The sequence below is a fragment of the Cheilinus undulatus genome, linkage group 18 (assembly GCF_018320785.1).
Source record: "Cheilinus undulatus linkage group 18, ASM1832078v1, whole genome shotgun sequence".
In the NCBI taxonomy this organism is placed as follows: Eukaryota; Metazoa; Chordata; class Actinopteri; order Labriformes; family Labridae; genus Cheilinus; species Cheilinus undulatus.
The window spans coordinates 422,817-450,350 of record NC_054882.1 but is presented as its reverse complement, the minus strand read 5'-3'; the positions used below and the strand labels follow the sequence as shown (position 1 = coordinate 450,350).

At 43.8% G+C, this 27,534-nt stretch overlaps 1 protein-coding gene and 1 long non-coding RNA gene across 11 annotated transcripts in view; one reads left to right on the top strand and one right to left on the bottom strand.

The window, feature by feature from the left end:
• mgaa (MAX dimerization protein MGA a) overlaps positions 1-26,140 on the bottom strand; it is a 51,188-nt gene extending 25,048 nt beyond the window's left edge. For 6 of the 10 annotated variants that reach the window (XM_041813472.1, XM_041813475.1, XM_041813477.1 and 3 more), the window contains exons 1-8: positions 25,358-26,140; positions 16,750-17,871; positions 7,170-8,964; positions 5,536-5,845; positions 4,908-5,009; positions 4,516-4,626; positions 4,146-4,262; positions 3,114-3,916 (exon numbers count right to left, since the gene is read on the bottom strand). In XM_041813472.1, coding sequence (XP_041669406.1) covers positions 3,114-3,916; positions 4,146-4,262; positions 4,516-4,626; positions 4,908-5,009; positions 5,536-5,845; positions 7,170-8,964; positions 16,750-17,804 — 4,293 coding nt within the window. In that variant the 5' untranslated portion in view covers positions 17,805-17,871; positions 25,358-26,140. Of the gene's footprint in view, positions 1-3,113; positions 3,917-4,145; positions 4,263-4,515; positions 4,627-4,907; positions 5,010-5,535; positions 5,846-7,169; positions 8,965-16,749; positions 17,872-18,002; positions 18,061-25,357 lie in introns of all 10 variants that reach the window. The other 4 variants (XM_041813473.1, XM_041813476.1, XM_041813480.1 and 1 more) reach the window with 4 other exon arrangements.
• LOC121526760 lies at positions 25,958-27,014 on the top strand. The gene is made up of 2 exons (XR_005993339.1): positions 25,958-26,053; positions 26,135-27,014. It is a non-coding gene; the product is annotated as an uncharacterized LOC121526760 (long non-coding RNA).
• Positions 27,015-27,534: the final 520 nt, after the last annotated feature.

Here is a 27,534-nt window from a genome sequence, read left to right as displayed (position 1 = left end):
ACTTCTGGTGAGTGATAAGGTTTACTTTCATAAAGGCTAGGCTATAATGTTGTCTAAATGTCTAAATTTCACAAGTTATAGTTTAATTACAAAGCTAGCTACTTCTAGCTAGCTATGTATTCCTAGCCCACTTCTTTCCAAATATAAATGAGCACAAGGCAATAATACCCCTCAAAGTTTTAAAATTAAAGAAATGTTTTTTGCTTTTTGGTAGGAGAAGTATTTGACTATTCTGACACCTCCTTATTCACTGAAAATGATATCATCCTTGAAATTGAGCCCATCGTTGAAGAGATTGAGATGCATGTATCAAGTCAAGACCCTCTTTCAGCTGGAGCAGACAACAGCTTAAACACTCCCACTGACGAGGACACAGATGATAATATCAGAGATCCAGACTATAACCCATCCTCTGATGAGTCATCTGCCCCTGAACATGAAGACAGCCAAGCCGTGGGGGCAGCAACACCAGAACAGCATGGTGAGGATGTTAAAGAAAACAATGTGGTCAAAAGAAAATGACAGAAACACCTCAGCCCAGGTACATGGAAGCAAAATGAATCCAAGGGAAAACGTCTCAAAGAATGCCATACAAGTCCAAAGGTGACAAAGAAATGACTGCGAAGGCTCAGGGTCCTCCCTGCAATTCGAAGTTCTGTCAAAGAATCAAGGCTCGAGGCTGCCAAGCCATTACAGAAGAGCAGAGGCAGTGGATATTTGAGAGAGTGTGGTCAATGGAAACGTGGGAAGAACGGAAGTTATATGTTACCACTCTGGTCACAAAGGTTGCCATTAAGCAAAAGAAAGTTGCTGAGGGATCCAGGCGCAATTCATCATTTAGCTACCAGCTGAAACTTCAGGATGTATTAAGTCTTAAAGTGTGCAAGGCACTTTTTGCATCTACACCTGGTCTCCCTGAAAGAACCATCACACATTGGCTGAACAAAGACTCTGACAAAGATCCTGACGAAGGCCCTGACAAACAAGCAGCAGCCCCGTCAACCAAATCTGGACCAAAAAGTGGCAAGCATTCTAAAGTGGAAACCAATGTCACTGGTTTTCTTAAGGACTGGTTGAAGGAGCTGCCTACTGTTGATTCACACTACTGCAGAAACATAGCGACCTACAAAGACAAGAAGTTCCTATACCCAGGCACAACCATCGCTCAGCTACACCGGGAATACCAACAGGCAGCTGCAACTGCTGGAATGAGGGCTGTGAGTGAGTATCACTTCAGAAATGTGTTCCATGCCGAAAATATTCTGTATTCATTCCGAGAAAGGATCAGTGTGACGTTTGTGTGTCATTCAAGCATGGGAATATCAGTAGGGCTGAATATGATGCACATGTGAACAAAAAAGATGAAGCAAGGCAAGAGAAATCCCATGACAAGGAGTCTGCAAACAAAGAGAAATCTGTATAGACAATGGACTTGCAAGCTGTGTCCAAAAACCCAAGCCAGCTGCCTGTATTACAAAACAAAACTGCAGGTCCACAACTTTACCCTCTTCGATTTGCATTCAAAGGAAGGGTAATGCTACATCTGGGATGAGTCAGAGGGGGACCTCAGCAGCGATGTTTTTGCACACCTTCGGTACCACCATTTTGAAAGAGTGATCAAAGAAAATCCTGAAATCAAGGAGATAGTAGTATGGAGTGATGGCTGCGGTTATCAGAACCGGAATGTAAGTGTGGCAAACGCATATTCTGAGCTCTCCAGAAAACATGGGGTTCTTACAACACAAAAGTACCTTGTCGCTGGTCATACACAAATGGAATGCGACAGCATGCACAGTACCATCGAGTGCAAAATGACAGCGGACATCATCACCCCGAGAGACTACACGATCATCCTCCAGACTGCAAGACTCAAACCAAAACCCTACCAAGTGAAGGTGGTCAAACATGATGAAATCATGAAACTCAATGGATCTTACTTCTCAAGTATCAGACCAGGCAAAAAACCAGGAGACCCAACTGTACATGATTTGCGGGCTCTTCAATTTAGCCCTGATGGCAAGGTGCAGTACAAGCTATCCTTCTCTGAGAGCTCTGAGTGGGATGCACTGCCACAGAGGGTACAGGTGCCAAGTGAGCCGATGGCATGAATCAGAGTGTTCCAGCATGCTCCGCCAATCAAAGAGAGGAAGTTCCAGGAACTTCAGTCCATGAAACATGTGATGCCCGTTGAGTGTCATCACTTCTTTGACAATTTGCCACATAGGCAAATCAAGACGACCAAGAACGAAGATTCAGGGGATAAACTGAATAGAACTGGGACAGGTACAAAAACCCAGCAAAGAAGAGCTAGACAAGTGAGGAGAGGGACATGCCTCCTCAGCGTTTGACTTACCTGACATTTGTTCAATTTAGGTTAGAGTTATTTACTTTTTGAGTTTGCTTTATGGAATTAAAGGACAGTTAATAGTCAGGTTTCAAAAAGTTGTCAAAACTGGATGTTGGGTTAAGTTCAATAAAAACCAGCAAAGAAGAGCTGGAGAAGTGAGGAAAGGGACTGCCTCCTGACCAATTTGATTTACCTGACATTTGTCTAATTTAACTCAGGGTAATTTCAGTTTTGAGTTTGCACTATCAAATAAAAGGGCAGTTTAAGCCAGGTTTAAAGTTGCCTAAGTCACACTAGAATGTTCGAAAATTGGCCTAAGTCACTTTATTCTTTAATGTTACATAATTGACACACAACGTTCTATGTATGTCAACAGTCATCCACTGTCAAGGCCTTTTTGTTTGAAATGATTCATAAATATCACATGCTCTGCATTTGGTTAAGTTTTCTGTGTTTTCCCAAAAAACTTGAAAATATGACTTAGGCCATTATTTTAATAGGGTGACGCATGTCAACCACAGGATACACCAAACATGGAACCACATCAACCACAGAACCATGGCAACCACAGCACCACATTAAACTCAGGATCTTGATGGAACTTGTCATATTAACTAACAGTTCTCAAATACTCCAAGTTTTGGTTCTGTATCAGGTCCTGCATGCTTTCTGCATGCTGACCATAACCCTCCACCAGCTCTGGTTCTTTTCCTGCCCCGGACTTGGAGTACTGTGGATCTGACGGGTACAGGTAGACGTATCTTACCTTTAGAGTAAACAGTGACGTCAGAGCGATGGCAGCCCTGTCTTTAGTGATTCTGGTTCTTGGATTTCCCTCCCAGACCGCCCCTTCCTCCAGGTCCTTCTGTCTCAGCAGCGCCCTTGTCATCAGTGGAAGACGACCCTGTTCTGTCAGTTCAGAGTCTGACTCCAGAGGATCCAGACCCTCTTTGTTAAGGAGAGATGGGTCAGAGGAGCCTGTGTGGAAGGGGGACTGGGACATGGATTTGAGCTTCCTCCTCTTCTTTACCATGGGGGTCTGAGGTAATCCAAAGGGGTCCCTCGGGTGGGGTTTCAGTCTCTTAGGTTTGCTGAAGAGGACCAAGGGCCCTGATGGAGAGGGGGCTGTTGACATAGGCGGGGCTGCTGAAGGAGGGGAGGCATCTGGAACTGGGACTGTGTGCTGTTTAGAGTCCAGGTTTGACTCAGCTAGACTGGATCCAACAGGGGTAGATTCTAATCTGGGTTTGTGTGGTTTTGGACCCCTTGGCTTGGGAGTTTCTCTTCTGGAGGTTCGGGACTCCTTTAGAGTGAATTTGGGTCTCTTGGAGGGGGGAATGAATCCAGAAATCAGTTCTGAAGTGGTCTGCTTCTTCAGGACGCTGTCCAGGGTTCGGACGTAGCTGGTGCTGGTAGTGGGCAACTGGTAGACCGGGGGGTCCAGCTGGGGCTGAGCAAAGCTGTCAGCCCGCTCATCAATCAGCTTCCCCTCATTCTCGAGGTACTCATCCAACATGTCACTGCAGAACGCTGACAGGTTCTTCTTCTGCAGGTCAGAACTGGGCCCAGCTGTGGGACAGAAACATCAATGTGGTTTAGAACATTCTGGCTAGGTTCTGGTTAAAGACTGATCCACCTGCATTAAGGTGGCATCTATCAGACAACCTAATGACATGTTAATAATGATGTAGCTGATCTGTTAGATGGTTTAATCAGGAATGAGATACATTCATGATGAGATAACTGACTACAGGTGGAGTCTGGCATCTATCTGATCAACGTGACTGAGTCTGATCACCTTCAGGTAGAACAGGAGGGACCGGAGTCTCCGATGGACTGAACTTTTCTCTCCAGCCTTTGATCTGGGTCACATCTGTGGTTTTTCCTGTTCGAGACACAAAGGCACTGCAGACACCTGTAGGACAAACACGGGTAAACAGGTCCTTAGAATGAGAGTGGGGGCGTGATGGTCTCAGGTAAAGATTACACAGATCCCCTAACTGGGGGGAGGGGGGCAGTTCCTGATAGCGGAGTGAGAGGCCCCATCAGGTCCTGATGGGGGTTTCAGACCTGGTGGACTTGGATCAGGCTGTTATAAGGGTTTCAGAACTGGCTCAGTTCCAGAAGGGGAGTACACCCCTAAATCAGGTCTTGAGGGGGGTACAGACCTGGGTTTGGTGGATTCTCTGAGAGTCCAGGCAGGGGGAGGGGCAGACGAACTCCAAGGTATTGGAGGTCTACGGCCTGAGCTGGATCCAGCAGGTTCATCTTCAAACCAACTAAAAACAGAAACATTAAAAAAGTATCAAGACCGAGTCCAGGGAAACTAGACGGACTCAGCAGAGACAGAACGTTCAACCGCTAGTTATCAGATGATCAGGAGTAGAGCATATGTTGAGGATGTTTTGAAATAATTTCAGGGACTCTGGAACACATTCAGGACCCACTGAAAATAGACTTGTGACCTTTTTGGGTCCTGACCCACCAGCTGAGAAGGCCTTTGGACTTCATGTTAAAGCAGCTAGCATGCTAACATTAGCTCCACTCCGGCTGAACATACCTGCCTGCAGCACAGGATGTATCACCTGTCGGTGTCTCATCACCTTGAGGTCTCTGAGAAGAATCTTCTGGGAGGAAGCCACCTCCTCCTCCAGACCGTCTGCTGGAATATGAAACATGCTAAATGTTTTTGTCTGAAACCAGGATGAGCAGTAGTAGTTTCAGTGGCTGTTTGGTGTTAGCGTTGAGTTAATGAGTTAGATCCCTCACCAATGGATGCCTTCCTGTGGACTCACGGTGCCGTCCAATCATGACGTACCATTACCTCATGTTTAACTGCTCTGACTGCAGGCTTCAGTTATCAGCTGATCAGAATGCTCTGACATACCACCAACATTTCCCTATGTGATTAAGGTCAGTGATCCAAAGTTATTTTTATCTGCTTCTCCTGTCTGACTGTGAACACTGACCTCTGATTGGTCTGCTCAAACCTCATTCTGACCTGTTATTTTGGTCATTGTGCTGTACCAAACAAGATAAACATCGTCATGGTAACCAAACATCAACACAACTTCAGCAACAGCATGGCTAGCTCATCTGTAGGGTTTAGTAATTTTAGATAGAACTGGTGCAAGCTAAGCTAATGCTAAATATACATTTAAAACCCCTGACTGAAAATCAGAGCTTACCATGCTCAGCGGAGTACTCAGGTGTCTGCAGGTGAGCTTCAGGTGTGATCAAATGACCTTCAGGTATCCTTATTCGATCTTGAGGTATCTTTGTTTGACCTCCAGGTGTCCTTGTTTGACCTTCAGGTGCCTTTGTTTGACCTTCAGGTGTCCTTGTTTGACCTCCAGGTGTCCTTGCTTGACCTTCAGGTGCCTTTGTTTGACCTTCAGGTGTCCTTGTTTGACTTTCAGGTGTCCTTAGGTGATCTTGAGGTGTTGTCTGAGAGACAGATCCTCTAGTTGAGTCTGTGATGTGAAGTTTGAGGGCCTCCTGAAAAATTAAAAGCCATTCTTTAGTTTTTAGACATTAAAATATCAACATGTTGATCTACGTTCCAATATATCAGTGCCCCCTACAGGCTGCAGGTTGTATTACATCAAGGGATGAGACATTTATACAGTGTCACGGTTAACTGCAGTTAAAAACGTCACAGTTTATTAATCCTGAAGCCTCCTCTACACCCTGTTTGCTGTTGTTGTATGCAAATGCGGAGATGGAACGCTAGTTCTGGCGAGACCCGCACAGAACCAAAACAATGTGACACCAGCTGTGCTGTGTCAGCCAAATCTATCATTGCGGTTGTATATTTTATTATGGCAAAGGGCCAGAGCAGGGAAAGTTTGAATCAATGGGGTGGGAGGATAAGGGATTTACCAAGACAAGCAGGATGAGGGGGCCTGACTACACATCTTTGTATCACTGAAGTTGGTCTCAGTCTTGGTGGTCTGTTTTGGTACTGTAATTATATTACTGGTATTGCTTTGATCATACGCTGTATCACCAGGGTCCTTCTTGTTATGTCTAAGGCTGTTCTTGGTTGTCTAAGTGTCTTTCTTGGTATGTCTAAGGCTGTTCTTGGTTGTCTAAGTGTCTTTCTTGGTAGGTCTAAGGCTGTTCTTGGTTGTCTAAGTGTCTTTCTTGGTAGGTCTAAGGCTGTTCTTGGTTGTCTAAGTGTCTTTCTTGGTAGGTCTAAGGCTGTTCTTGGTTGTCTAAGTGTCTTTCTTGGTAGGTCTAAGGCTGTTTTTGGTTGTCTAAGTGTCTTTCTTGGTATGTCTAAGGCTGTTCTTGGTTGTCTAAGTGTCTTTCTTGGTATGTCTAAGGCTGTTCTTGGTTGTCTAAGTGTCTTTCTTGGTAGGTCTAAGGCTGTTCTTGGTTGTCTAAGTGTCTTTCTTGGTAGGTCTAAGGCTGTTCTTGGTTGTCTAAGTGTCTTTCTTGGTATGTCTAAGGCTGTTCTTGGTTGTCTAAGTGTCTTTCTTGGTAGGTCTAAGGCTGTTCTTGGTTGTCTAAGTGTCTTTCTTGGTATGTCTAAGGCTGTTCTTGGTTGTCTAAGTGTCTTTCTTGGTATGTCTAAGGCTGTTCTTGGTTGTCTAAGTGTCTTTCTTGGTAGGTCTAAGGCTGTTCTTGGTTGTCTAAGTGTCTTTCTTGGTATGTCTAAGGCTGTTCTTGGTTGTCTAAGTGTCTTTCTTGGTAGGTCTAAGGCTGTTCTTGGTTGTCCAAGTGTCTTTCTTGGTAGGTCTAAGGCTGTTAGTGGCATTCTTAGTGTGTCTCAGATTATTTTGTCACGTTTACCAGCGGTGGCTCTAGCAGGCTTTACCTTTGATGTAAAGGAGATGAACAGCTGCTCCTCCACCTTCTCCAGGTTTGGCTGCATGCAGGTGTAGGTGGAGATGTCCGTCTCCTGATCTGTTAAGGTCTTAGAGACCTTTTTCCGCCTCGACTTTTTCTTACGCTTTCCAGGTTTGCCTGCTTGCACTGTCTGCAGTTGCTGAGGCGACTCCTGTGTAACTGCTTCCCCTGTAACTGGAGGTGGGTAGTTTGCAGACACCACCTCCGAGTTTGAAAACTCCACCCCAATTCCAAGGTCATCATCGATGGAGAAAAAGTGGACTAGGTCTGCAAGTGAAGGAGTGGGTGACAAAGCATCTCCATCTAAAGAGGAGAAGGTTGGAGAAAGGGGCAGCTGGAGAGCCAGGGGGGACAGCTCTGCAGGGAAAGGCAGCGACTGTTCATTCACCTGAAAGGGTGGTGTCATTTCAGGTTGGGGTGTGGCCGGGTGCAGAGACTGTGGTTCAGGGAGGGAGGTGGTCTCTGAAGGCAGCATAGGTGAGCTATCGGAGGCTAGAGGTAGTGTTTGGGGCGTGGGCTGAAATGTAGTGAATGATGAGCCGACATAGGGCTCAGGTTGAGGTAATACTGTGTGCCATTTAAACACAGACGCAGAGTCGTCTTCACTGTGTAACGCTTCATGTTCAGATGTCTGAGAGTCCAGATCTAATGTTAAAGAAACAGGCAGGGAAGGTAACAGCGAGGGAGAACTCACAGGAGATAATGACTCAAAGACAAAAGAACATTCTGGATCAGGGAGCAGAGAGTCGGCCTTCAGGGCGGGCTGGTCTAATGGAGGTGAAATGTGAACGGGTAACGCCGGTTCACAGGACGACGAGTGGATAAGAGATGAGGACATGGAGAAAGGACATAAAGGATCACCTGAATTGGATAATACCAGTGAACTATCATCTGGTGTTGGACAGTCACCTTCAGGATCTGAAACAGAGGCCTCCACAGGTTGTTGTTCATTTGAGTCTGAAGTGGCTGGTGCTTCCACACCTGACTGACAGGGTTCATCAGCCTGAACGTGAACTTTAAGGACTGCTGCATCAGGAGAGACATGCTCATCAGCAGGAGAGGACACTGTGTTCATGAGCTCACGGGAGAGGTCCTTTATGGGACCAGGATCCAAGCTGACAGGTTTAGACAAGAGCTCAGAGGGAGGCTCAGACGGGGATGGAGGTTCAGCTGCAGGTTGAGATGGAGGTTCAGCTGCAGGTTGAGATGGAGGTTCAGCTGCAGGTTGAGATGGAGTTGCTTTGGTAAGAGAATCCTGCGTGCTCTTGACTTTTTTAGTTTTTGTGGAGTGCTGCTTTAAAAAAAGAGCTAGAGCTGGCAAAGGCAGCGGGGCCGGACGTTTGTGCAGTTTAACCTTGTCCTCTGACAGAGGTGAAGGCTTTGGATGGAGGTCAGAGTCCACAGAGGAGTTTAGAGATGCTGATGGAGCAGGTGAAGGAGCTGATGAAGGTGTTGGAGCTGATGAAGCAATGTGGCTGGTGCGGGTGTTGTTCCTGCAGCTAAGTGACCTCCCAGAGTCCTGCCTGAACCTCCTGGTTTTTACACCATCTTCTCCTTGATTTGCCGGCGGTGTCTCACTGGGTTTTGTGGCAGATTTACTGCTCTTGTGTCCGTTGTGTTTCAGAGTTGTTGTGTTAGTGTTTCTCTGCTCGGTTGTGTGAAGGATGTTGTTGTGGATGCTTAGCTGGTCCAGGCTGCATCTTTGTAGAGAAACGTGTGCCTCGCGGATCAGCTCGGAGATTAACTTCTGAGCTGGAGGAGAACTAAAGAAAACCAGAAAACACCAGAAACATCAGCATGATTTCACGGTAGACCAAGCTACAGAACCTGTGTTCAACCCAACACATTCATGGTAAATGGACTTGAGCTTGTTGAACACTTTTCTAGTCGTCTGACTACTCAAAGTGCTTTCACACCGCAGGTCAAAGCTATCCATCCGTACACTTCCACTACACTTTCAAACATTGATGGCAAGACTTCCAGCAGCATTAGCTAACCCCCTTCACATCCTGCATGGAAAATTGACTTCTCTTCCACACTCGTCCAGTCACAAGGATGTGTTAAAATCCAAGGGTACCAAAATATGGCACCGTATGCCAGGTGTGCGGATGTGACTTTCAGTTTAACTTGTAGCCGCAAAAACTTCTGACTACGCCTAGGTTCAAAAAATCAATTCTCTGATTCAGATCCATTCTTTTTTATTTTTAATATCTGATATCTCCATAAAATCCAAAGATCGATCTTTTAATGTATGCCTTTTCCCTCTTCTGTCGGCTCCTTGCACTACCAGTCTCTGATTTATGTCACTCGCGCAGCCTGAAAGCTGACCTACACTCACTTCTAAAAGCGTTAGACTCTGATTCAAGGTTTAAATCTAATGCCTAATCATCTGGGTGTTATTTATATGAGCTGATTATCTCTTCCTCAAACGTAAACCTCCGCTGGTGCAGCACGAGCAGGTGGAGAGTGCTTAAGCTGCTGCTGCTACAGACCCGGTACATTCGTCTGGGATGCTACGTTCAAGAGCAGCAAAACCCGACTATTTTTTGAACCCCCGTCTATGTCGCTCCATACAGTGTGCTTTATTTTATTTTAGCTACTCCGCTCTCCTTGACCTCTCCAGTTACACATGGATGGTCACAGTGAGAACAATCAGTAGAGGACAGAGCCCTCTGAATAAAAGTTCAGAATAGAGTTCAAAATCCTCCTGTAAAAAATCCAATATCATGCATTCCTAGAATTTATGTATCGATTTGTTGTTTCAGGCGATTATGGCGTCACTTGGCGTGGAGCTGTTAGTGTCACACACAGACGGCTGACCAACTTTACTTTCGCCTAGTTTAGTACTTCTCTGATTGTGATCTGATGATTAGTGGAAAAACTGAGTAGATAATAAAAGTCTCCCACTGAAAGAGTTCATTCATCCCCAGGCTGCTGTCATTAGTATGATCTTAAAGTGTTCATGTCTGTTTGTAAGGAGGGAGGCACGGTAGAAACGTTGAACATATTTTCATTTTTCTAAAATCATTTATTATTTTTTTGTGTTTATTCTGTGGCATGTTCAAATTATTTAAGAACTCATAAAAATGTAGTTTTCTATTAAGGGAAAAAATCCACACATACCTGGCTCGGTGTGAAAAAGTAATTGTCCCTTGTTAAATCATGCGTTAACTGCAGCGGTGTGACGGGATGCTTATCTCACCTGACGGGATTTTACACTTTTTTTTTTTTTAATTTTGGAAAAAATTAGATGAGTGGAAAATATGTCATTTATATGGCTGAAAGTCATAGCTGCAACACATTCGGGTCAATTCAGAATAGGGTTGGGCGATTACGGCAAAAATCAAAATCACGATTAATTGAACTTTTTACCTCGATTATGATTGATGAACGATTATTCCACCCCAACTTCCGACTCTGTTTGCTCTGTAAATATTTGTATAATTTTATAACAAACAACTGAAAGGAACAGGCACAGATTAACAATTTATGGTTATTTATTGAAATATTTGAAATCAAAACACATATTAGCTGAAATGGAAATATTTTTCGTAAAAAGTCACAGTTTTCCAAGAAAAGGGGAAAAAATTGAAACAATCAACACAGCAGTTTTACGTCAGTTGGGGGCTCTAAATGTGGGTCTAGATTATTTTTCGATTAATTGCCCAGCTCCATGTTTAAACTAACTCCTCTTCTACTGAACAGGCTATCAGACAGTTTGTCTAACTCTGAGTTAAACTCTTTTAAAGTTTTAAAGCTCTTCAAATCAAACCTTTCATTTTAATAGTCTACCACATCTTTATTAAACTACACCATGCAGTCATTGCTACAATAATAATAATAATAATAATAATAAAAGCATTTAGATTATTTTGAAAGGACTTTAAACTAGGGATGCATGATAATTATCAGCACCGATAAATTATCGGCTGATAACGCATGTATTTTAAATATTTTAATTTTGCCGATAAAATCCACCGATAATAAAGGCGTTTGTTTTCTTTCTCATGAGACTACACATTCCAAAACAGTAGGTGGCGCAGCAGTACACAACCCACTGTTAACCACCAGAGAAGAAGAGAAGCGGCCTCTGTGCTAAGAGCTGACGACACGGCGAAGTTATCCAGTATTTACTGGGAGGATAACATGACAGTGTGTGTAAAATTTGCCCTGCAAAGGTCCTGAAGAGTGGAAAGAAGTCTTCGACTGGTCTTTCAAGTCACTTAAAGTCATCATCCTAACGACGTTAAAATGAAGCGGCGTAGCCGTGGGCATTAGGACCTAGACAAAAGTTAAGACGAGGCAGAGCGCTGATTGAGCAGACACTGGAAACTGCAGAAAGTTCATCAGAGCCAAAAGGCAACGCTAATAATGACAAATCATTCTGACAGTCTCCTGATCCACCGCTGCTTTCACGTGATTGATGTGCTTTCATTCAGTCTGATCCACGTTAGGAACAGAAGTTACAGACCACGGTGGACTTTACATTTTAACCTATCTCTGATATGACTTATGTCAATGCATATTTTTAATCTTTATGTAAAACATCAGCTCTATTTCTGACTTATGCAGCAAAAACATAAAAAAAGACCCCAAACATCTCCATTTGTTAATCCTGACAGCCTGTTGTCATCTGTTTTTATGTCTGATTTGAAATGAGTCGGCTGAATCCTTGTTTAGTTAATTGAAATGTCAGATTTGACCACTTTTCAAGAATTTATTCCAAGGGAAAAGGGGATAATGTCGGTTAGAATTAGTTTTAAACATCTTTGCTCACGACATATTAACCCCTTCTTACCCCCAGATGTGCATAAATACATGGAATAAACTTATTTTTCAAAATCACAGAATTGAAAAAAAATAAAATAAAATAAAATAAAAAAAATCAGTTATTATCGGTTAGCGGCCATCAGGAGTAGGAAATTATCGGTTACTGGTATCGGTTCAAAAAAATACTTATCATGCATCACTACTTTCAACACTGTTTACAACAGACTGAAATATAAAGAGCTGCACCAGTAAGATCAAACTATTTCTCATCCTCTTTAAGGACATCCATATTTAAAAGACTCAAAATAAATACATCTGTCAATAACACATTTGTTTTTTTACCATTATTTAGAGAAATAGATTATTTCATAGTTTTGTGGTCTTTTGTCCTCATAGACGAGAGTGTGTGTTAATGTGCGTTGGTGAGCGGGTGTGGCGTGTTAAACTGGAGCTAATAGTGGACTCTGTGGCGCTCAAACAGAGTTTGTTTAGCTAAGTTTACTCCTGCAGTAGACAACGGCCCACTGCGCTACAGATTAGGGGTGGGACTCACTAGCGGCCCCACCATACGATATTATCACCATACTCGGGTCATTATTTGATATTGTGATTTTAAACATTTTGCAAGACACTGAGTATCGCGATGCCATATATTGCAATATATACCATTTTTTTCAACAGTTTAGCTGATCCAGCATTAGTCTTGCCCTCATGTTTGTCGTATTCCTGCAGTATTTTTTTCATGTAGCACTTCTTGCTAACCTCATGTGTCATGTCCGTCTATTTCCTGCCCTGCTTGCATCCCTAATGTCCTTCTCCTGGTGCTGCCGTGTTTGTTGTTCTAAATTTCTCCTGCTCTATGACCGTCACCTCTGCAGACTTCACTGGACAAACAAATGATTTTTTTTCCATTATCATAGACTTCAGTTCATATTAGCAACTTGATAAAAATCAATACTTGGTGGACGATACAATATATCACCAGAAAAAATATCGCGATACTATGCTGTATTGAGTTTTTCCCCCACCCCTACTAAACATGTTAACCCTCTGATGATAGCACAGCCAACAGCTGATGGATGTGTGGCTGACAGACGGTGAGAGGAGCAGAGACTGAATCAAAGTTATACAGTCACAGACAGCAGCACTATGAGCGAGTCTGCTAGATCTAAATGAGCTTTTATAACTTCCTGTCAGGTACTGTTTCCTGTCAGGAGAGCTGCTGCTCCTGGCGTCTGGGCAATATTGATCTCGCAAGATGATTTTTCACCTTGACGAGACATCTCGTGGCATTTTGATCTCGCGAGATCCTGTCACACCTCTAGTTAACTGTGATTAACCACAGTTCTTGTAAAGCTGAGTTCAGTTTCTCTGCCACACCCAGGCCTGATTACCTCCAGATCTGTTTAATGTAGAAATCCCTTAAATAGAAGCTGTCAGACAAAGTGAAGTAGGCTCCAAGATCTCAGAAAGAAACGCATCAGGCCACCATCCACAGAAATTCAAGAACTAATGAGAAACAAAGAGACTGAAATCTATCAGTCTGGAAAAGGCTACAAAGACATTTACAAGACTCCAGAGAACCACGGTCAGAGCCATTATCCACAAACGGAGAAAACTGGGAACAGTGGTGAACCTTCCCAGGAGTGGTCGGCCAACCAACATGACTCCAAGAGAAAAATGACGACTCATCCAGGAGGTCCCAGAAGAACCCAGAACCACATCCAAAGACCTGTGGGCCTCACTGACTCAGTTAAGGTCAGAGGTCATGACTCAACCATCAGAGAGACACTGAGCCAAAATTGCTAGGGATGTCCTGATCAGATTTTTTCACTTCTGATACGATACCGATATTTTAGACTTGAGTATCGGCCAATACCGATGTTGGCTGATACGATATCAGCACCAATCATACGTACTTTTACTGCTTATTTTGTAGTATGGAATGTTAGAAAAGGCTTGATCGCATGATATTACTCAGAGAACAAGTCAGCAACAGTAGGTACGAGAAAAACTGACCCATTTATTATTAACCAATGGGTTACGTTCATTTTGACCTTAAATATAAGCACATTCTACAGTTAAATAGAATAAATCAAAAATAAATTAGAAAAGCCTGTCTTTACTGTGTTTGTTTCTGTGAGCATGAACGTGTGGGGACAGGGTGTGAAAAGCCAAAATGCTTATCTTCTTAAAAAAGAATCTCCACATCATGCTGGGACTGCAGACAGTGGAGATGGAGGAGTAGGAAGGGTTTAGTTAGGAATTTAGTTCACTGACTGATTATTATTCGTTTTCTGCTCTTGTTGTTAGAGTGAGATGTTGATTTTGAAATTGGAGCTGTGGACTCTTAACTCTGAGCAGTTGGACAATAGACAATATTGTGGGTTTTTTTTCTCTCTGCCCTCAGTTGTTCCCACCAGATACTGGCAGTAAAAAATAACTGAGGTGAACTTCATTTGTTATTTTGCACTTTAAAAGTCTGATTTGTTTTTCTTGGATTTACTGAGGTCATTTTTCAGGCTTGTCTAATTTATGTTTGCTGTTTTCTATTCAACTGTAGAATGTGCTCATGTTTAAGGTCAAAGTTTATGTGACCCATTGGTTAAAAATCGGCTCGAGGTTCAATCAAGCGTTTAAACCCGACATTACTCACCACTGACAGGGGCTGGTCATGGATCTTTTCTGTTATAGCTAATGCCTTTTTGCCGTCCCGTGGGAGTTTATCACGCTTTCCAAATGTTTCGGACAGCGTCGGTCGTTTGAAGGAGCCAGAGCCTTGTTGTTTCTTCGTGGTCTTGTGAAAATCCTCATGCTGTTTTTTGTGATGCTTCTTCAAATGCCCGATGAGGTTGGTCGTATTAAACTTCCCCAGTTCTTTGCCACCACGGGGAACTTGTGCATGACAAGTTTTGCACCCAGCTGCAACGACTTTAACTGACTTTAACGAAAATACTGCGACATGGCCGATATCACTCCTACTCCTTGCTACTGTATTAGCGGTTAGCACCGGTTAGCACTCAAGCAGGCTGTTGTTGTGATCCTGCGGCGCCGCTGGATAGAAATGCTGGAGCGGAGTCTGGAATGGACTGCTTGTATCGGAGTGCTTAAATCGGAGATTTTAGATGTAATCCAATATAATCCGATAGTCGTTTTTTTTTTTTTTTTTGCTGATATCGGAACGATATCCGATATCAATATCGGATTGGGACACCTCTAAAAATTGCAGTCTTGGGTTATGCAGCAGGACTACGACCCCAAACACACCAGCAACTCCACCTCTGAGTGGATCAGAATAAACTAAATTCAGGTTCTGGAGTGGTCTCGTCAGGGTCTGGACTTAAATCCAACTGAGATGCTGTGGTGTGACCTTAAACGGGCAGTTCATGCTGGAAAACCCTCCAATATGGCTGAGTTCAAACAACTCTGTGAAGAAGAGTGGGACAACGTTCCTCCACAGCGATGAGAAACACTCATCAGCAGTTTCACAAACGCTTGATTTCAGTTATTGCTGCCAAGGATGGAACAACCAGTTATTAGGTTAGGGGGAGATTACTGTTCCACACAGGGGCAGAGAGGATTGGATTTTATTCCCTTAATAAATAAAATCATCTTTTAGAAACTGACTTTTCTGTTTACTTGGGTTGTCTCTGTGAGGTACTAAAACTGGTTTGATGATCCAAAACATTTAAGTGTGATAAACATACAAAAAAGTCAAGATCAGAAAGTGGGCAAATCATTTTTTCATGGCATTGTAAGAGGTGTCCAAACTATGGGCCGTGGGCCAACTGTGGTCCTTGGTCTTTATAAGTTGGCCTGCAACAAATCCATAAAAAAGGCCCACATAAGAACATAAAACTTATCATTTATTTTGTTTCTTAGCCTGACGAGGAATGCTCAATATTGCGGTTTATTCAATATGGTGAAATTTATAAATCATTTTAGCCAATATCAATACCAATATATAAATATAGTTCAGACCAAACACTTCAGTCCTTCAAACACAGTTTAAGCATGAACACAGCAACAGTCCTGAGTCTCTAGAACACATTACCATTTCAGTAAATAGGATGAACACAGAAAAAGACCAATGAACTATCTGCCACATTAACAGGCCCCTGTGGAAAGTATGTGATCTAGAGCAGAAATATCTGTTCAAGTCCACATCTGTGTAATTAAGTTAAAGAAAAAAATCTAAAATAGGAAAACAGGCCAAAAATGTTGATCATTATTATAAAGGGTTGCAGCAAACGTCCCCATTGGTGCCTTAGAGTGATCTGAGGATGTGAGCAAATAAAAATGTTTTTAAATCAACATGTTTTTAAACACAAATGTTCACAGTTATGTTCTTCATAATATATCAGGGGTCGTAGTATAAAGAAATGAGAAAACATGTTACTGTGGTAAAATGCAGGTCTTTCTTCTTTCTGTTAAAGCAGATGTTTTTATTAAACAGAGAGACCTGTCAGTAATTTAATTGTAGAAACTGTTTTTCTCTGTAACTGTGTTATTGGGCATAAAATCTCCTTTTATCGATCGTAGGCCCCATATCAAAACAAAATCATACCGTGGCAGACTTTGTTATAGGAAAATATTGTATCGTTGTCCAAAATATCAATATTGAATCGTATCAGGATGAAACCAGTTATTTACACCCCTAGAGTCTACCATAACTGAATATCAGAGCATTTACACAGTGACTTTACTTATAAGGGGCTGTTTTTCATTTGTGTTCTCTACAGACATTAGTAAATCCCCCACAGAGGGTGCCATCTTACCGTGAATGCTCCTCTGAGATCTTTAACACTGACTCAGTGCTGTTTGTGGCGTGTGGGTCACCTGACACCGAGGGCTTCCACCCTGTTGTTTTTGAGGTCCTAGGTTTGTGGTTTTCCAGCAAGGACTTTAAGCTCTTCTTCACAGGTAGCAGCTTGTTGGCCGTTGTGTCTGCATCTTTTTTAGTGTTCAGTTTTAGCTTTGAACCTTTCAGCGTGGAGACGTCCTCCTTCAGTCCTTTGGCGAACGGGTTACAATCCACTTTGAGCTGAGCAAAGTGACGGTTCTGATACGCTGTGACCGCCATGAACTCCGTCTGAGGGAAGGTGAAGGTGCAGACAGCAGTGCTGTTCAGGTTTATGTCTTTAGTGGGTTTGTCTGTTTGGACCACGTGAAGGCGGGGGAGGTAACGGTGCATGGGACTGAGGATGGTGTTGCCCTCCTGGTCCGTCGGGTTGTTTGTCAGTTTCAGTTTGTAAAAGGACACTGGGCTCTGCATCCAGTGTTGGCCTGTTGATGGGGACTCTGGATGTGCAAATGGGGCATTCTTCACCTGAGGCCCCGCCTTCCCAGCAACCTGCCAGCTGCTGCCTGTCCACTCATATCGATTATTATCCAGCAGTTGAATGTCCATCAGCAACGAGTACCTCCTGGACGGCTGCAGGCCCGAGAGACGGAAACGACAGTAGGGGAACATCCTGCTGCCTTGTTTGGTCAGAATCATCTCCGTTCTGCAGTTGAAGAACTCGTTCCACATGCTGTTGTTGTCCAGCGTCACTCTGATTCCTTTGCAGACGCAGGCGGCTGACAGGCCGTCTGAAGTGGCTAGAAGCTTCCCGTCAGAAAGTCTGACAGGTGCAGTTTCCTCTGATGGCTTTGTGTTGGGTTTAGCCATCGTAGCTGCCTCTTCATTGGTCACACCAGAGCAGTGTTTTCTGCCTTCATAGGTCCTACAAGGTCTGAGAGCAGCAAAGCACGCAGGTGGGCGTTCTCCCACAGGTGTGGACCCCCCCTCTTCATGACACCCCATCCCTCTCTGCTTCTTCTTTGAAGCCATGTACAGGTGATGGACATCTACAGCGCAGGATGATCCTGCAGTTTGAGACCGGCTTCAGGACAGCATCCTGAAAAACAAACGACAAACTCTCAGCGTTTGTTCTTACGTGGAGGCTGAAATTAAAGCCAAAATGGTGCATTTCTGCTCCAAATAAAACCATTGAAAAAAAACATGAAATTAAATTTATAATCGTAAAACCTTTAGTTTCTACTCATGAATCATTCCAGGAAAAGGCACTTGTCAGTTTAAAGACAACCTGAAATAAGAACAAGATGAGACAATTACTACAGAGAGAAAAAAACACTAGTCCCTGTGGACAAAAACACTAGTCCCTGTGGACAAAAACACTAGTCCCTGTGGAAAAAAGACACAAGGCACTGTGGACAAAAACACTAGTCCCTGTGGACAAAAACACTAGTCCCTGTGGAAAAAAGACACAAGGCACTGTGGACAAAAACACTAGTCCCTGTGGACAAAAACACTAGTCCCTGTGGACAAAAACACTAGTCCCTGTGGACAAAAACACTAGTCCCTGTGGACAAAAACTCTAATCCCTGTGGACAAAAACACTAGTCCCTGTGGAAAAAAGACACAAGGCACTGTGGACAAAAACACTAGTCCCTGTGGAAAAAAGACACAAGGCACTGTGGACAAAAACACTAGTCCCTGTGGACAACAACACAAGGCACTGTGGACAAAAACACTAGTCCTTGTGGACAAAAACACTAGTCACTGTGGACAAAACACTAGTCACTGTAGACAAAAACACTAGTCCCTGTGGACAAAAACACTAGCCCCTGTGGACAAAAACACTAGTCCCTGTGGACAAAACACTAGTCACTGTGGACAAAAACACTAGTCCCTGTGGACAAAATCACTAGCCACTGTGGACATCAACACTAGCCACAATGGACAAAAACACTAGTCCCTGTGGACAACAACACTAGCCACTGCAGATAAAATCACTAGTCACTGAGGACAACAACACTAGCCACTGTGGAAAAAACACTAGTCACTGTGGACAACAACACTAGCCACTGCGGATAAAATCACTAGCCACTGTGGACAAAATCACTAGCCACTGTGGACATCAACACTAGTCACAATGGACAAAAACACTAGTCCCTGTGGACAAAAACACAAGTCACTGTGGAAAAAAACACTAACCACTGTGGAAAAAACACAAGTCACTGTGGAAAAAAACACAAGTCTCTGTGGACAAAATCACTAGCCAGTGTGGACAAAAACACTGGTCCCTGTGGACAAAATCACTAGTCCCTGTGGACAAAAACACTAGTCACTGTGGACAAAAACACTAGTCCCTGTGGAAAAAACCACTAACCACTGTGGAAAAAACACAAGTCACTGTGGAAAAAAACACAAGTCTCTGTGGACAAAATCACTAGCCAGTGTGGACAAAAACACTAGTCCCTGTGGACAAAAACACAAGTCTCTGTGGACAAAATCACTAGCCACTGTGGAAAAAACCACTAACCACTGTGGACAAAAACACTAGTCCCTGTGGACAAAAACGCTAGTCCCTGTGGACAAAAACACTAGTCCCTGTGGAAAAAAACACAAGTCACTGTGGACAAAAACACTAGTCCCTGTGGACAAAAACACTAGTCCCTGTGGACAAAAACACTAGTCCCTGTGGACAAAAACACTAGTCCCTGTGGACAAAATCACTAGCCACTGTGGACAAAATCACTAGTCCCTGTGGACAACAACACTAGTCCCTGTGGAAAAATACACTAACCACTGCAGACAAAATCACTAGCCACTGTGGACAAAATCACTAGCCACTGTGGACATCAACACTAGTCACAATGGACAAAAACACTAGTCCCTGTGGACAAAAACACAAGTCACTGTGGAAAAAAACACTAACCACTGTGGAAAAAACACAAGTCACTGTGGAAAAAAACACAAGTCTCTGTGGACAAAATCACTAGCCACTGTGGACAAAAACACTAGTCCCTGTGGACAAAAACACTAGTCCCTGTGGACAAAATCACTAGTCCCTGTGGACAACAACACTAGCCACTGCGGATAAAATCACTAGCCACTGTGGAAAAAACCACTAACCACTGTGGAAAAAAACACTAGTCCCTGTGGACAAAAACACAAGTCTCTGTGGACAAAATCACTAGCCACTGTGGAAAAAACCACTAACCACTGTGGAAAAAACACAAGTCACTGTGGACAAAAACACTAGTCCCTGTGGACAAAAACACTAGTCCCTGTGGAAAAAAACACAAGTCACTGTGGACAAAAACACTAGTCCCTGTGGAAAAAAACACAAGTCACTGTGGACAAAAACACTAGTCCCTGTCGACAAAAACACTAGTCCCTGTGGAAAAAAACACAAGGCACTGTGGACAAAAACACTAGTCCCTGTGGAAAAAAACACAAGGCACTGTGGACAAAAACACTAGTCCCTGTGGATAAAAACACAAGGCACTGTGGACAAAAACACTAGTCCCTGTGGACAAAAACACAAGTCCCTGTGGACAAAAACACTAGTCCCTGTGGACAAAAACACTAGTCCCTGTGGACAAAATCACTAGCCACTGTGGACAAAATCACTAGTCCCTGTGGACAAAATCACTAGTCCCTGTGGACAACAACACTAGTCCCTGTGGAAAAATACACTAACCACTGCAGACAAAATCACTAGCCACTGTGGACAAAATCACTAGCCACTGTGGACATCAACACTAGTCACAATGGACAAAAACACTAGTCCCTGTGGACAAAAACACAAGTCACTGTGGAAAAAAACACTAACCACTGTGGAAAAAAACACTAACCACTGTGGAAAAAACACAAGTCACTGTGGAAAAAAACACAAGTCTCTGTGGACAAAATCACTAGCCACTGTGGACAAAAACACTAGTCCCTGTGGACAAAAACACTAGTCCCTGTGGACAAAATCACTAGTCCCTGTGGACAACAACACTAGCCACTGCGGATAAAATCACTAGCCACTGTGGACAAAAACACTAGCCACTATGGAAAAAACCACTAACCACTGTGGAAAAAAATACAAGTCACTGTGGAAAAAAACACAAGTCTCTGTGGACAAAATCACTAGCCACTGTGGAAAAAAACACAAGTCTCTGTGGAAAAAAACACAAGTCTCTGTGGACAAAATCACTAGCCCCTGTGGAAAAAAACACAAGTCTCTGTGGAAAAAAACACAAGTCATTGTGGTCAAAATCACTAGCCACTGTCAACAAAAACACCAGTCACTGTTGACAACAACACTAGCAACTGAGGACAAAAACACTAGTTACTGAGAACAAAAATACAAGCCACTGTGGACAAAAACACTAGCCACTGTGAAAATAATACTAGCTACTGTGGACAAAAACACCACTGTCCACAGTGTGTAGTGTTTTTGCCCACAGTAACGACTGTTTTTTTCCTCAGTAGCTAATGTTGTTGTCCACAGTGGCTAGTGTTTTTGTCCTCAGTGACTAATGCTTTTGGTCCTCAGTGACTGGTGTTTTTGGTCCTCAGTGACTGGTGTTTTTGTTCTCAGTGACTAGTGTTTTGGTCCTTAATGACTAGTGATTTTTGGTCCTGAATGACTAGTGTATTTGGTCCTCAGTGACTAGTGTTTTGGTCCTCAGTGACTAGTGTATTTGTCCTCAGTGACTGGTGTATTTGTCCTCAGTGACTAGTGTTTTGGTCCTCAGTGACTAGTGTATTTGTCCTCAGTGACTGGTGTATTTGTCCTCAGTGACTGGTGTTTTGGTCCTCAGTGACTAGAGTATTTGCTCTTCAATGATTATTGTATTCGTCCTCAGCGACTAGTGTTCAGGTCCTCAGTGACTAGTGTTTTTGGTCCTCAGTGACTAGTGTTTAGGTCATCAGAGACTAGCATTTTTGGTCCTCAGTGACTAGTGTGGTTGGTCCTCAGTGACTGGTGTTCTTGTTCTCAGTGACTAGTGTTTTGGTCCTTAATGACTAGTGCTTTTTGGTCCTGAATGACTAGTGTTTTTGGTCCTCAGTGACTAGTGTTTTGGTCCTCAGTGACTAGTGTATTTGTCCTCAGTGACTGGTGTATTTGTCCTCAGTGACTAGTGTTTTGGTCTTCAGTGACTAGCGTTTTGGTCCTCAGTGACTAGTGTTTAGGTCCTCAGTGACTAGTGTTTAGGTCCTCAGTGACTGGTGTATTTGTCCTCAGTGACTAGTGTTTTGGTCCCCAGTGACTAGCGTTTAGGTCCTCAGTGAATAGTGTTTAGGTCCGCAGAAACTAGTGTTTTGGTCCTCAGTGACTAGTGTATTTGTCCTCAGTGACTAGTGTTTTTGTCCTCAGTGACTAGTGTATTTGTCCTCAGTGACTAGTGTTTTGGTCCTCAGTGACTAGAGTATTTGTCCTCAGTGACTAGTGTTTTGGTCCTCAGTGACTAGAGTATTTGCTCTTCAATGATTATTCTATTTGTCCTCAGTGACTGGTGTATTCGTCCTCAGTGACTAGTGTTCAGGTCCTCAGTGACTAGTGTTTTTGGTCCTCAGTGACTAGTGTTTAGGTCATCGGAGACTAGTGTTTTTGGTCCTCAGTGACTAGTGTGGTTGGTCCTCAGTGACTAGTGTTTTTGGTCCTCAGTGACTAGTGTTTTTGGTCCTCAGTGACTAGTGTGGTTGGTCCTCAGTGACTAGTGTTTTGGTCCTCAGTGACTAGAGTATTTGTCCTCAGTGACTAGTGTTCAGGTCCTCAGTGACTAGTGTTTTTGGTCCTCAGTGACTAGTGTGGTTGGTCCTCAGTGACTAGTGTTTTGGTCCTCAGTGACTAGAGTATTTGTCCTCAGTGACTAGTGTTTTGGTCCTCAGTGACTAGAGTATTTGTCCTCAGTGACTAGTGTTTTGGTCCTCAGTGACTAGAGTATTTGTCCTCAGTGACTAGTGTTTTGGTCATCAGTGACTAGAGTATTTGTCCTCAGTGACTGGTGTATTCGTCCTCAGTGACTAGTGTTCAGGTCCTCAGTGACTAGAGTATTTGTCCTCAGTGACTAGTGTTTTGGTCCTCAGTGACTAGAGTATTTGCTCTTCAATGATTATTGTATTTGTCCTCAGTGACTGGTGTATTCGTCCTCAGTGACTAGTGTTCAGGTCCTCAGTGACTAGAGTATTTGTCCTCAGTGACTAGTGTTTTTGGTCCTCAGTGACTGGTGTTTTTGTCCTCAGTGACTGGTGTTTAGGTCCTCAGTGACTGGTGTTTAGGTCCTCAGTGACTAGTGTTTAGGTCCTCAGTGACTAGAGTATTTGTCCTCAGTGACTAGTGTTTTGGTCCTCAGTGACTAGAGTATTTGCTCTTCAATGATTATTGTATTTGTCCTCAGTGACTGGTGTATTCGTCCTCAGTGACTAGTGTTTTTGGTCCTCAGTGACTAGTGTTTAGGTCATCAGAGACTAGTGTTTTTGGTCCTCAGTGACTGGTGTTTTTGTCCTCAGTGACTGGTGTTTAGGTCCTCAGTGACTGGTGTTTAGGTCCTCAGTGACTAGTGTTTAGGTCCTCAGTGACTAGTGTTTAGGTCCTCAGCGACTAGTGTTTAGGTCCTCAGTGACTGGTGTTTAGGTCCTCAGTGACTAGTGTTTTGGTCCTCAGTGACTAGTGTGGTTGGTCCTCAGTGACTGGTGTTTAGGTCCTCAGTGACTGGTGTTTAGGTCCTCAGTGACTAGTGTTTAGGTCCTCAGTGACTAGTGTTTAGGTCCTCAGTGACTAGTGTTTAGGTCCTCAGCGACTAGTGTTTAGGTCCTCAGTGACTGGTGTTTTGGTCCTCAGTGACTAGTGTTTAGGTCCTCAGTGACTAGTGTTTAGGTCCTCAGCGACTAGTGTTTAGGTCCTCAGTGACTAGTGTTTAGGTCCTCAGCGACTAGTGTTTAGGTCCTCAGTGACTGGTGTTTAGGTCCTCAGTGACTAGTGTTTTGGTCCTCAGTGACTAGTGTGGTTGGTCCTCAGTGACTGGTGTTTTTGTCCTCAGTGACTGGTGTTTAGGTCCTCAGTGACTAGTGTTTAGGTCCTCAGTGACTAGTGTTTAGGTCCTCAGTGACTAGTGTTTAGGTCCTCAGCGACTAGTGTTTAGGTCCTCAGTGACTGGTGTTTTGGTCCTCAGTGACTAGTGTGGTTGGTCCTCAGTGACTGGTGTTTTTGTCCTCAGTGACTGGTGTTTAGGTCCTCAGTGACTAGTGTTTTGGTCCTCAGTGACTAGAGTATTTGTCCTCAGTGACTGGTGTTTAGGTCCTCAGTGACTGGTGTTTAGGTCCTCAGTGACTAGTGTTTAGGTCCTCAGTGACTAGTGTTTAGGTCCTCAGCGACTAGTGTTTAGGTCCTCAGTGACTGGTGTTTTGGTCCTCAGTGACTAGTGTGGTTGGTCCTCAGTGACTGGTGTTTTTGTCCTCAGTGACTGGTGTTTAGGTCCTCAGTGACTAGTGTTTAGGTCCTCAGTGACTAGTGTTTAGGTCCTCAGTGACTAGTGTTTAGGTCCTCAGTGACTAGTGTTCAGGTCCTCAGTGACTAGTGTTCAGGTCCTCAGTGACTAGTGTTTAGGTCCTCAGCGACTAGTGTTTAGGTCCTCAGCGACTAGTGTTTAGGTCCTCAGTGACTAGTGTTCAGGTCCTCAGCGACTAGTGTTTAGGTCCTCAGTGACTAGTGTTCAGGTCCTCAGCGACTAGTGTTTAGGTCCTCAGCGACTAGTGTTTAGGTCCTCAGCGACTAGTGTTTAGGTCCTCAGCGACTAGTGTTTAGGTCCTCAACGACTAGTATTTAGGTCCTCAGTGCCTTATGGATGTGTTGCAGCTTCTTGGATTTCAATCAAAACTGTTTTTTTTTTCTCTGTAAATTGTTTTGTACCTGTGATCTGAGCCCCCTTGGCCACCATAGAACAAAGTGATAATAGACATTACATACAGTAGTTGGTATTCTGGTTTAGTATATAGGAGGATAAACAGACGAAGCTGTGGTGTCAGCTTAACTTTATCTAATATGCAAAAAATCACATATCACTTGCATTAATCTTAAACTGTAACGTACTCTTGATTTACACCGGTCAATTTTAGTCTTGTTAAGTCTTTACATGCAGATAAATAACATAATACACGTAGGCGCCATTTTAGCTTTACCTAACCAATCAGGTTATCAGGCATTTATTAATAATATTAATCTAAATGTATACAGTATTAATGTCTACCATCATATTGTTGTGTTTCAGGCTTTATATGAGCAGTTATCTGGATTAATCCACATATATCGGGTTGATTATAGTGTAACATGGCGCCGCCATGTTAGCTGTACTTAACCAATCATGTTATCATCCATTTATCAATAATATTGATTTTTAGCTGTATAGTATTTATGTCTACCGTCATTTCGCCGTGTTTCGGGCTTCATATGAGGAGTAATCCGTATCAATCCACGTATATCAGGATAAATATGGTGTAACATGGAGCTAAAAGTAGGCCTCGTGCTCAGCCTCGTGGCCTCCATCAAACCTGTCCCTCTTGCTCGGTTCTCCCTGACACACCGGGGCTCGTGCTCTTTTTACCTTCAGCCGGTAGATCACGTGTTTTTTCCTCCGTTTCTCCGTTAATCCCAGCGGTAGTGTCGGTGGTTCCGTCGACCAAAAATCGTCGACATCGTGGCTCTTTACTCTGGAAAAACTGCATGCGGTCTCCTGCACTGTGACGTCAGCGCCCGTTTTCCTACTGCGCAGCCTCCGACGCCATCTTACTGCCGCCACCTGGTTCAAAACTTGCCCCGGCGGGTCTCATCACGGACGGCGACACCCGGGCACTGCTGCCCGGGAAGAGCTACGAAGGAGCGCGAAGGACCAGCTCCACCTGCGGGCCCGTGTCTGGAATATTCTCCATGTTTGGACCGAACACCTGGACGGAAGACACCGGCACCGACAAACAGAGAGGAAAACAATGGGACCGGAGCCTGAGCCCGCCAAACTGCTGATAAAGAGACTATAGAGACAATCTCCGTTTAACAGCAGGCAGATTCACTCATAGACCCAGATCGGCTTCATACTCTGTAACGTCACGGTACCGCACCGACCCAAGCTGGTTAAACAGAATAACGGCAGTCTGTCGGTATCTCCGCGTCACCGTTGGCCTCTGGCCCGGGTCGGACCGGGACAATCAGCGGTGGATAGGTCGTCTTGTGGCCGGGCTTCGTGAGGCAGCAGCCCGGGCTGTGAGTGCTCAGAGACGGTCAGATGTCTGCTGATGTCGGGGATGTCGGTAACCGTTAATGTCCGTTATTAGACAACGGAAGCGTTCATTGTAGACCCTTATAGATGATTTTATTTACTTTACAGCCACCGGGAGACGGGTAGGTGTGAAACTGGCGGAGGATTTAACGAACAAACAGCCGAGAATATAACAGAGGAGCCGCCATCTTGGATCCTAGTAGAAGATTCTTCATGTAGACTCGAATATCCCCCCACAGTCCTCAGTACCCCTCAGCAGTCGTCAGTAACCCTGTAATCCTATCAGACATCGATGTTTAGCGATGAGCTGACTCATGATCCTTTCTGTGTTATACTTTTATTCTCGTGTTTTTCTCCCAGAGTTTTAAAACAGTCTGATATCACTGCAGTAAGCCCGGCCTCTGTGTCTAACTGTAAAACGGAACTCTTTATTTAACAGTTATGAAAGGATAATATCCGTCTTACTGCTCATATTAAACGGATTTTAACCATAACCACGTCAAAATGCGTTAATATAATGTTCACCAAAGCGCATGCGCGACCGGGACACGGCCAAATGATGGCATCCCACAGCTTTAATTCAGATGGGACTAGAGTTAGTTTGAAACGTGCAACAGCGCCATCTATAGGGCCGTTCAGACTTAGCTCTGGGCTAACAGAGAGACAGGGTTCCCCCAGACTCTGCTAAGGACCCTTTAAAAGGGGTCCTCATAAGGAGACCCCCATAGAAGAGACCCTGCTGTCCATGAAAGATCAGCCATACCACTCCTAAAATCACTTTGGATCATTAATTTATGTATTCATTCATTTAATTCAGTCTTTTTTAAGTCTTTTTTTCTGTTTTTTTTAGAGGAGGTTCAGGGATCATTTAGGCTCTACATTAGCTTACTGACATCCGTGGCAGCTGCTGTGTTCTGATTGGCTGGAGTTGTCTGTTATTTACATTACATCTAAGATCTGAGTAAATGAACATGTTTGTTCGTCTGTAGTGATATGATGTTTTGTCTATTTCCCACAACCATCTCTCGGAGTCTCCCTGACCGAGTCTCCCTCTGACTTCCTCCTGATGGGCCCGGCGGGGGGGGGGGGGGCTCTCTGTCATGGTGAGCTAACAGGCAGCACAGCGGTGGGACAGGTGATGCTGCACAGGTAACGTCCTGAGATCAATAAAGTCCTGCTAAGGTGTTTTATTAGAGTCACTGGTATTTTCATAGCCTGATTTAATCTGTGTTTGTCCATGAAATCATAAATATAGCTGGAGCTAGGGGTGGGCAATATATGGAGTTTGTAAGACCCACCAATAAATGTAAAAGGAGGTAAAGGAATAGTCATTGTTTGAGTGTAGATTATGTTGATATTAAAACCGTCTGTCAGGCCCCAGCCTCAGTAAAAAGGTGCATAACTATTGATCACAAACAAATGTCTAGACTTAGGGAATTATTTTGTTCAGTATCAGTGAAAACCAAATTAATACTCATTTGATCCTACAGCAGCAGAAACACTAGTCC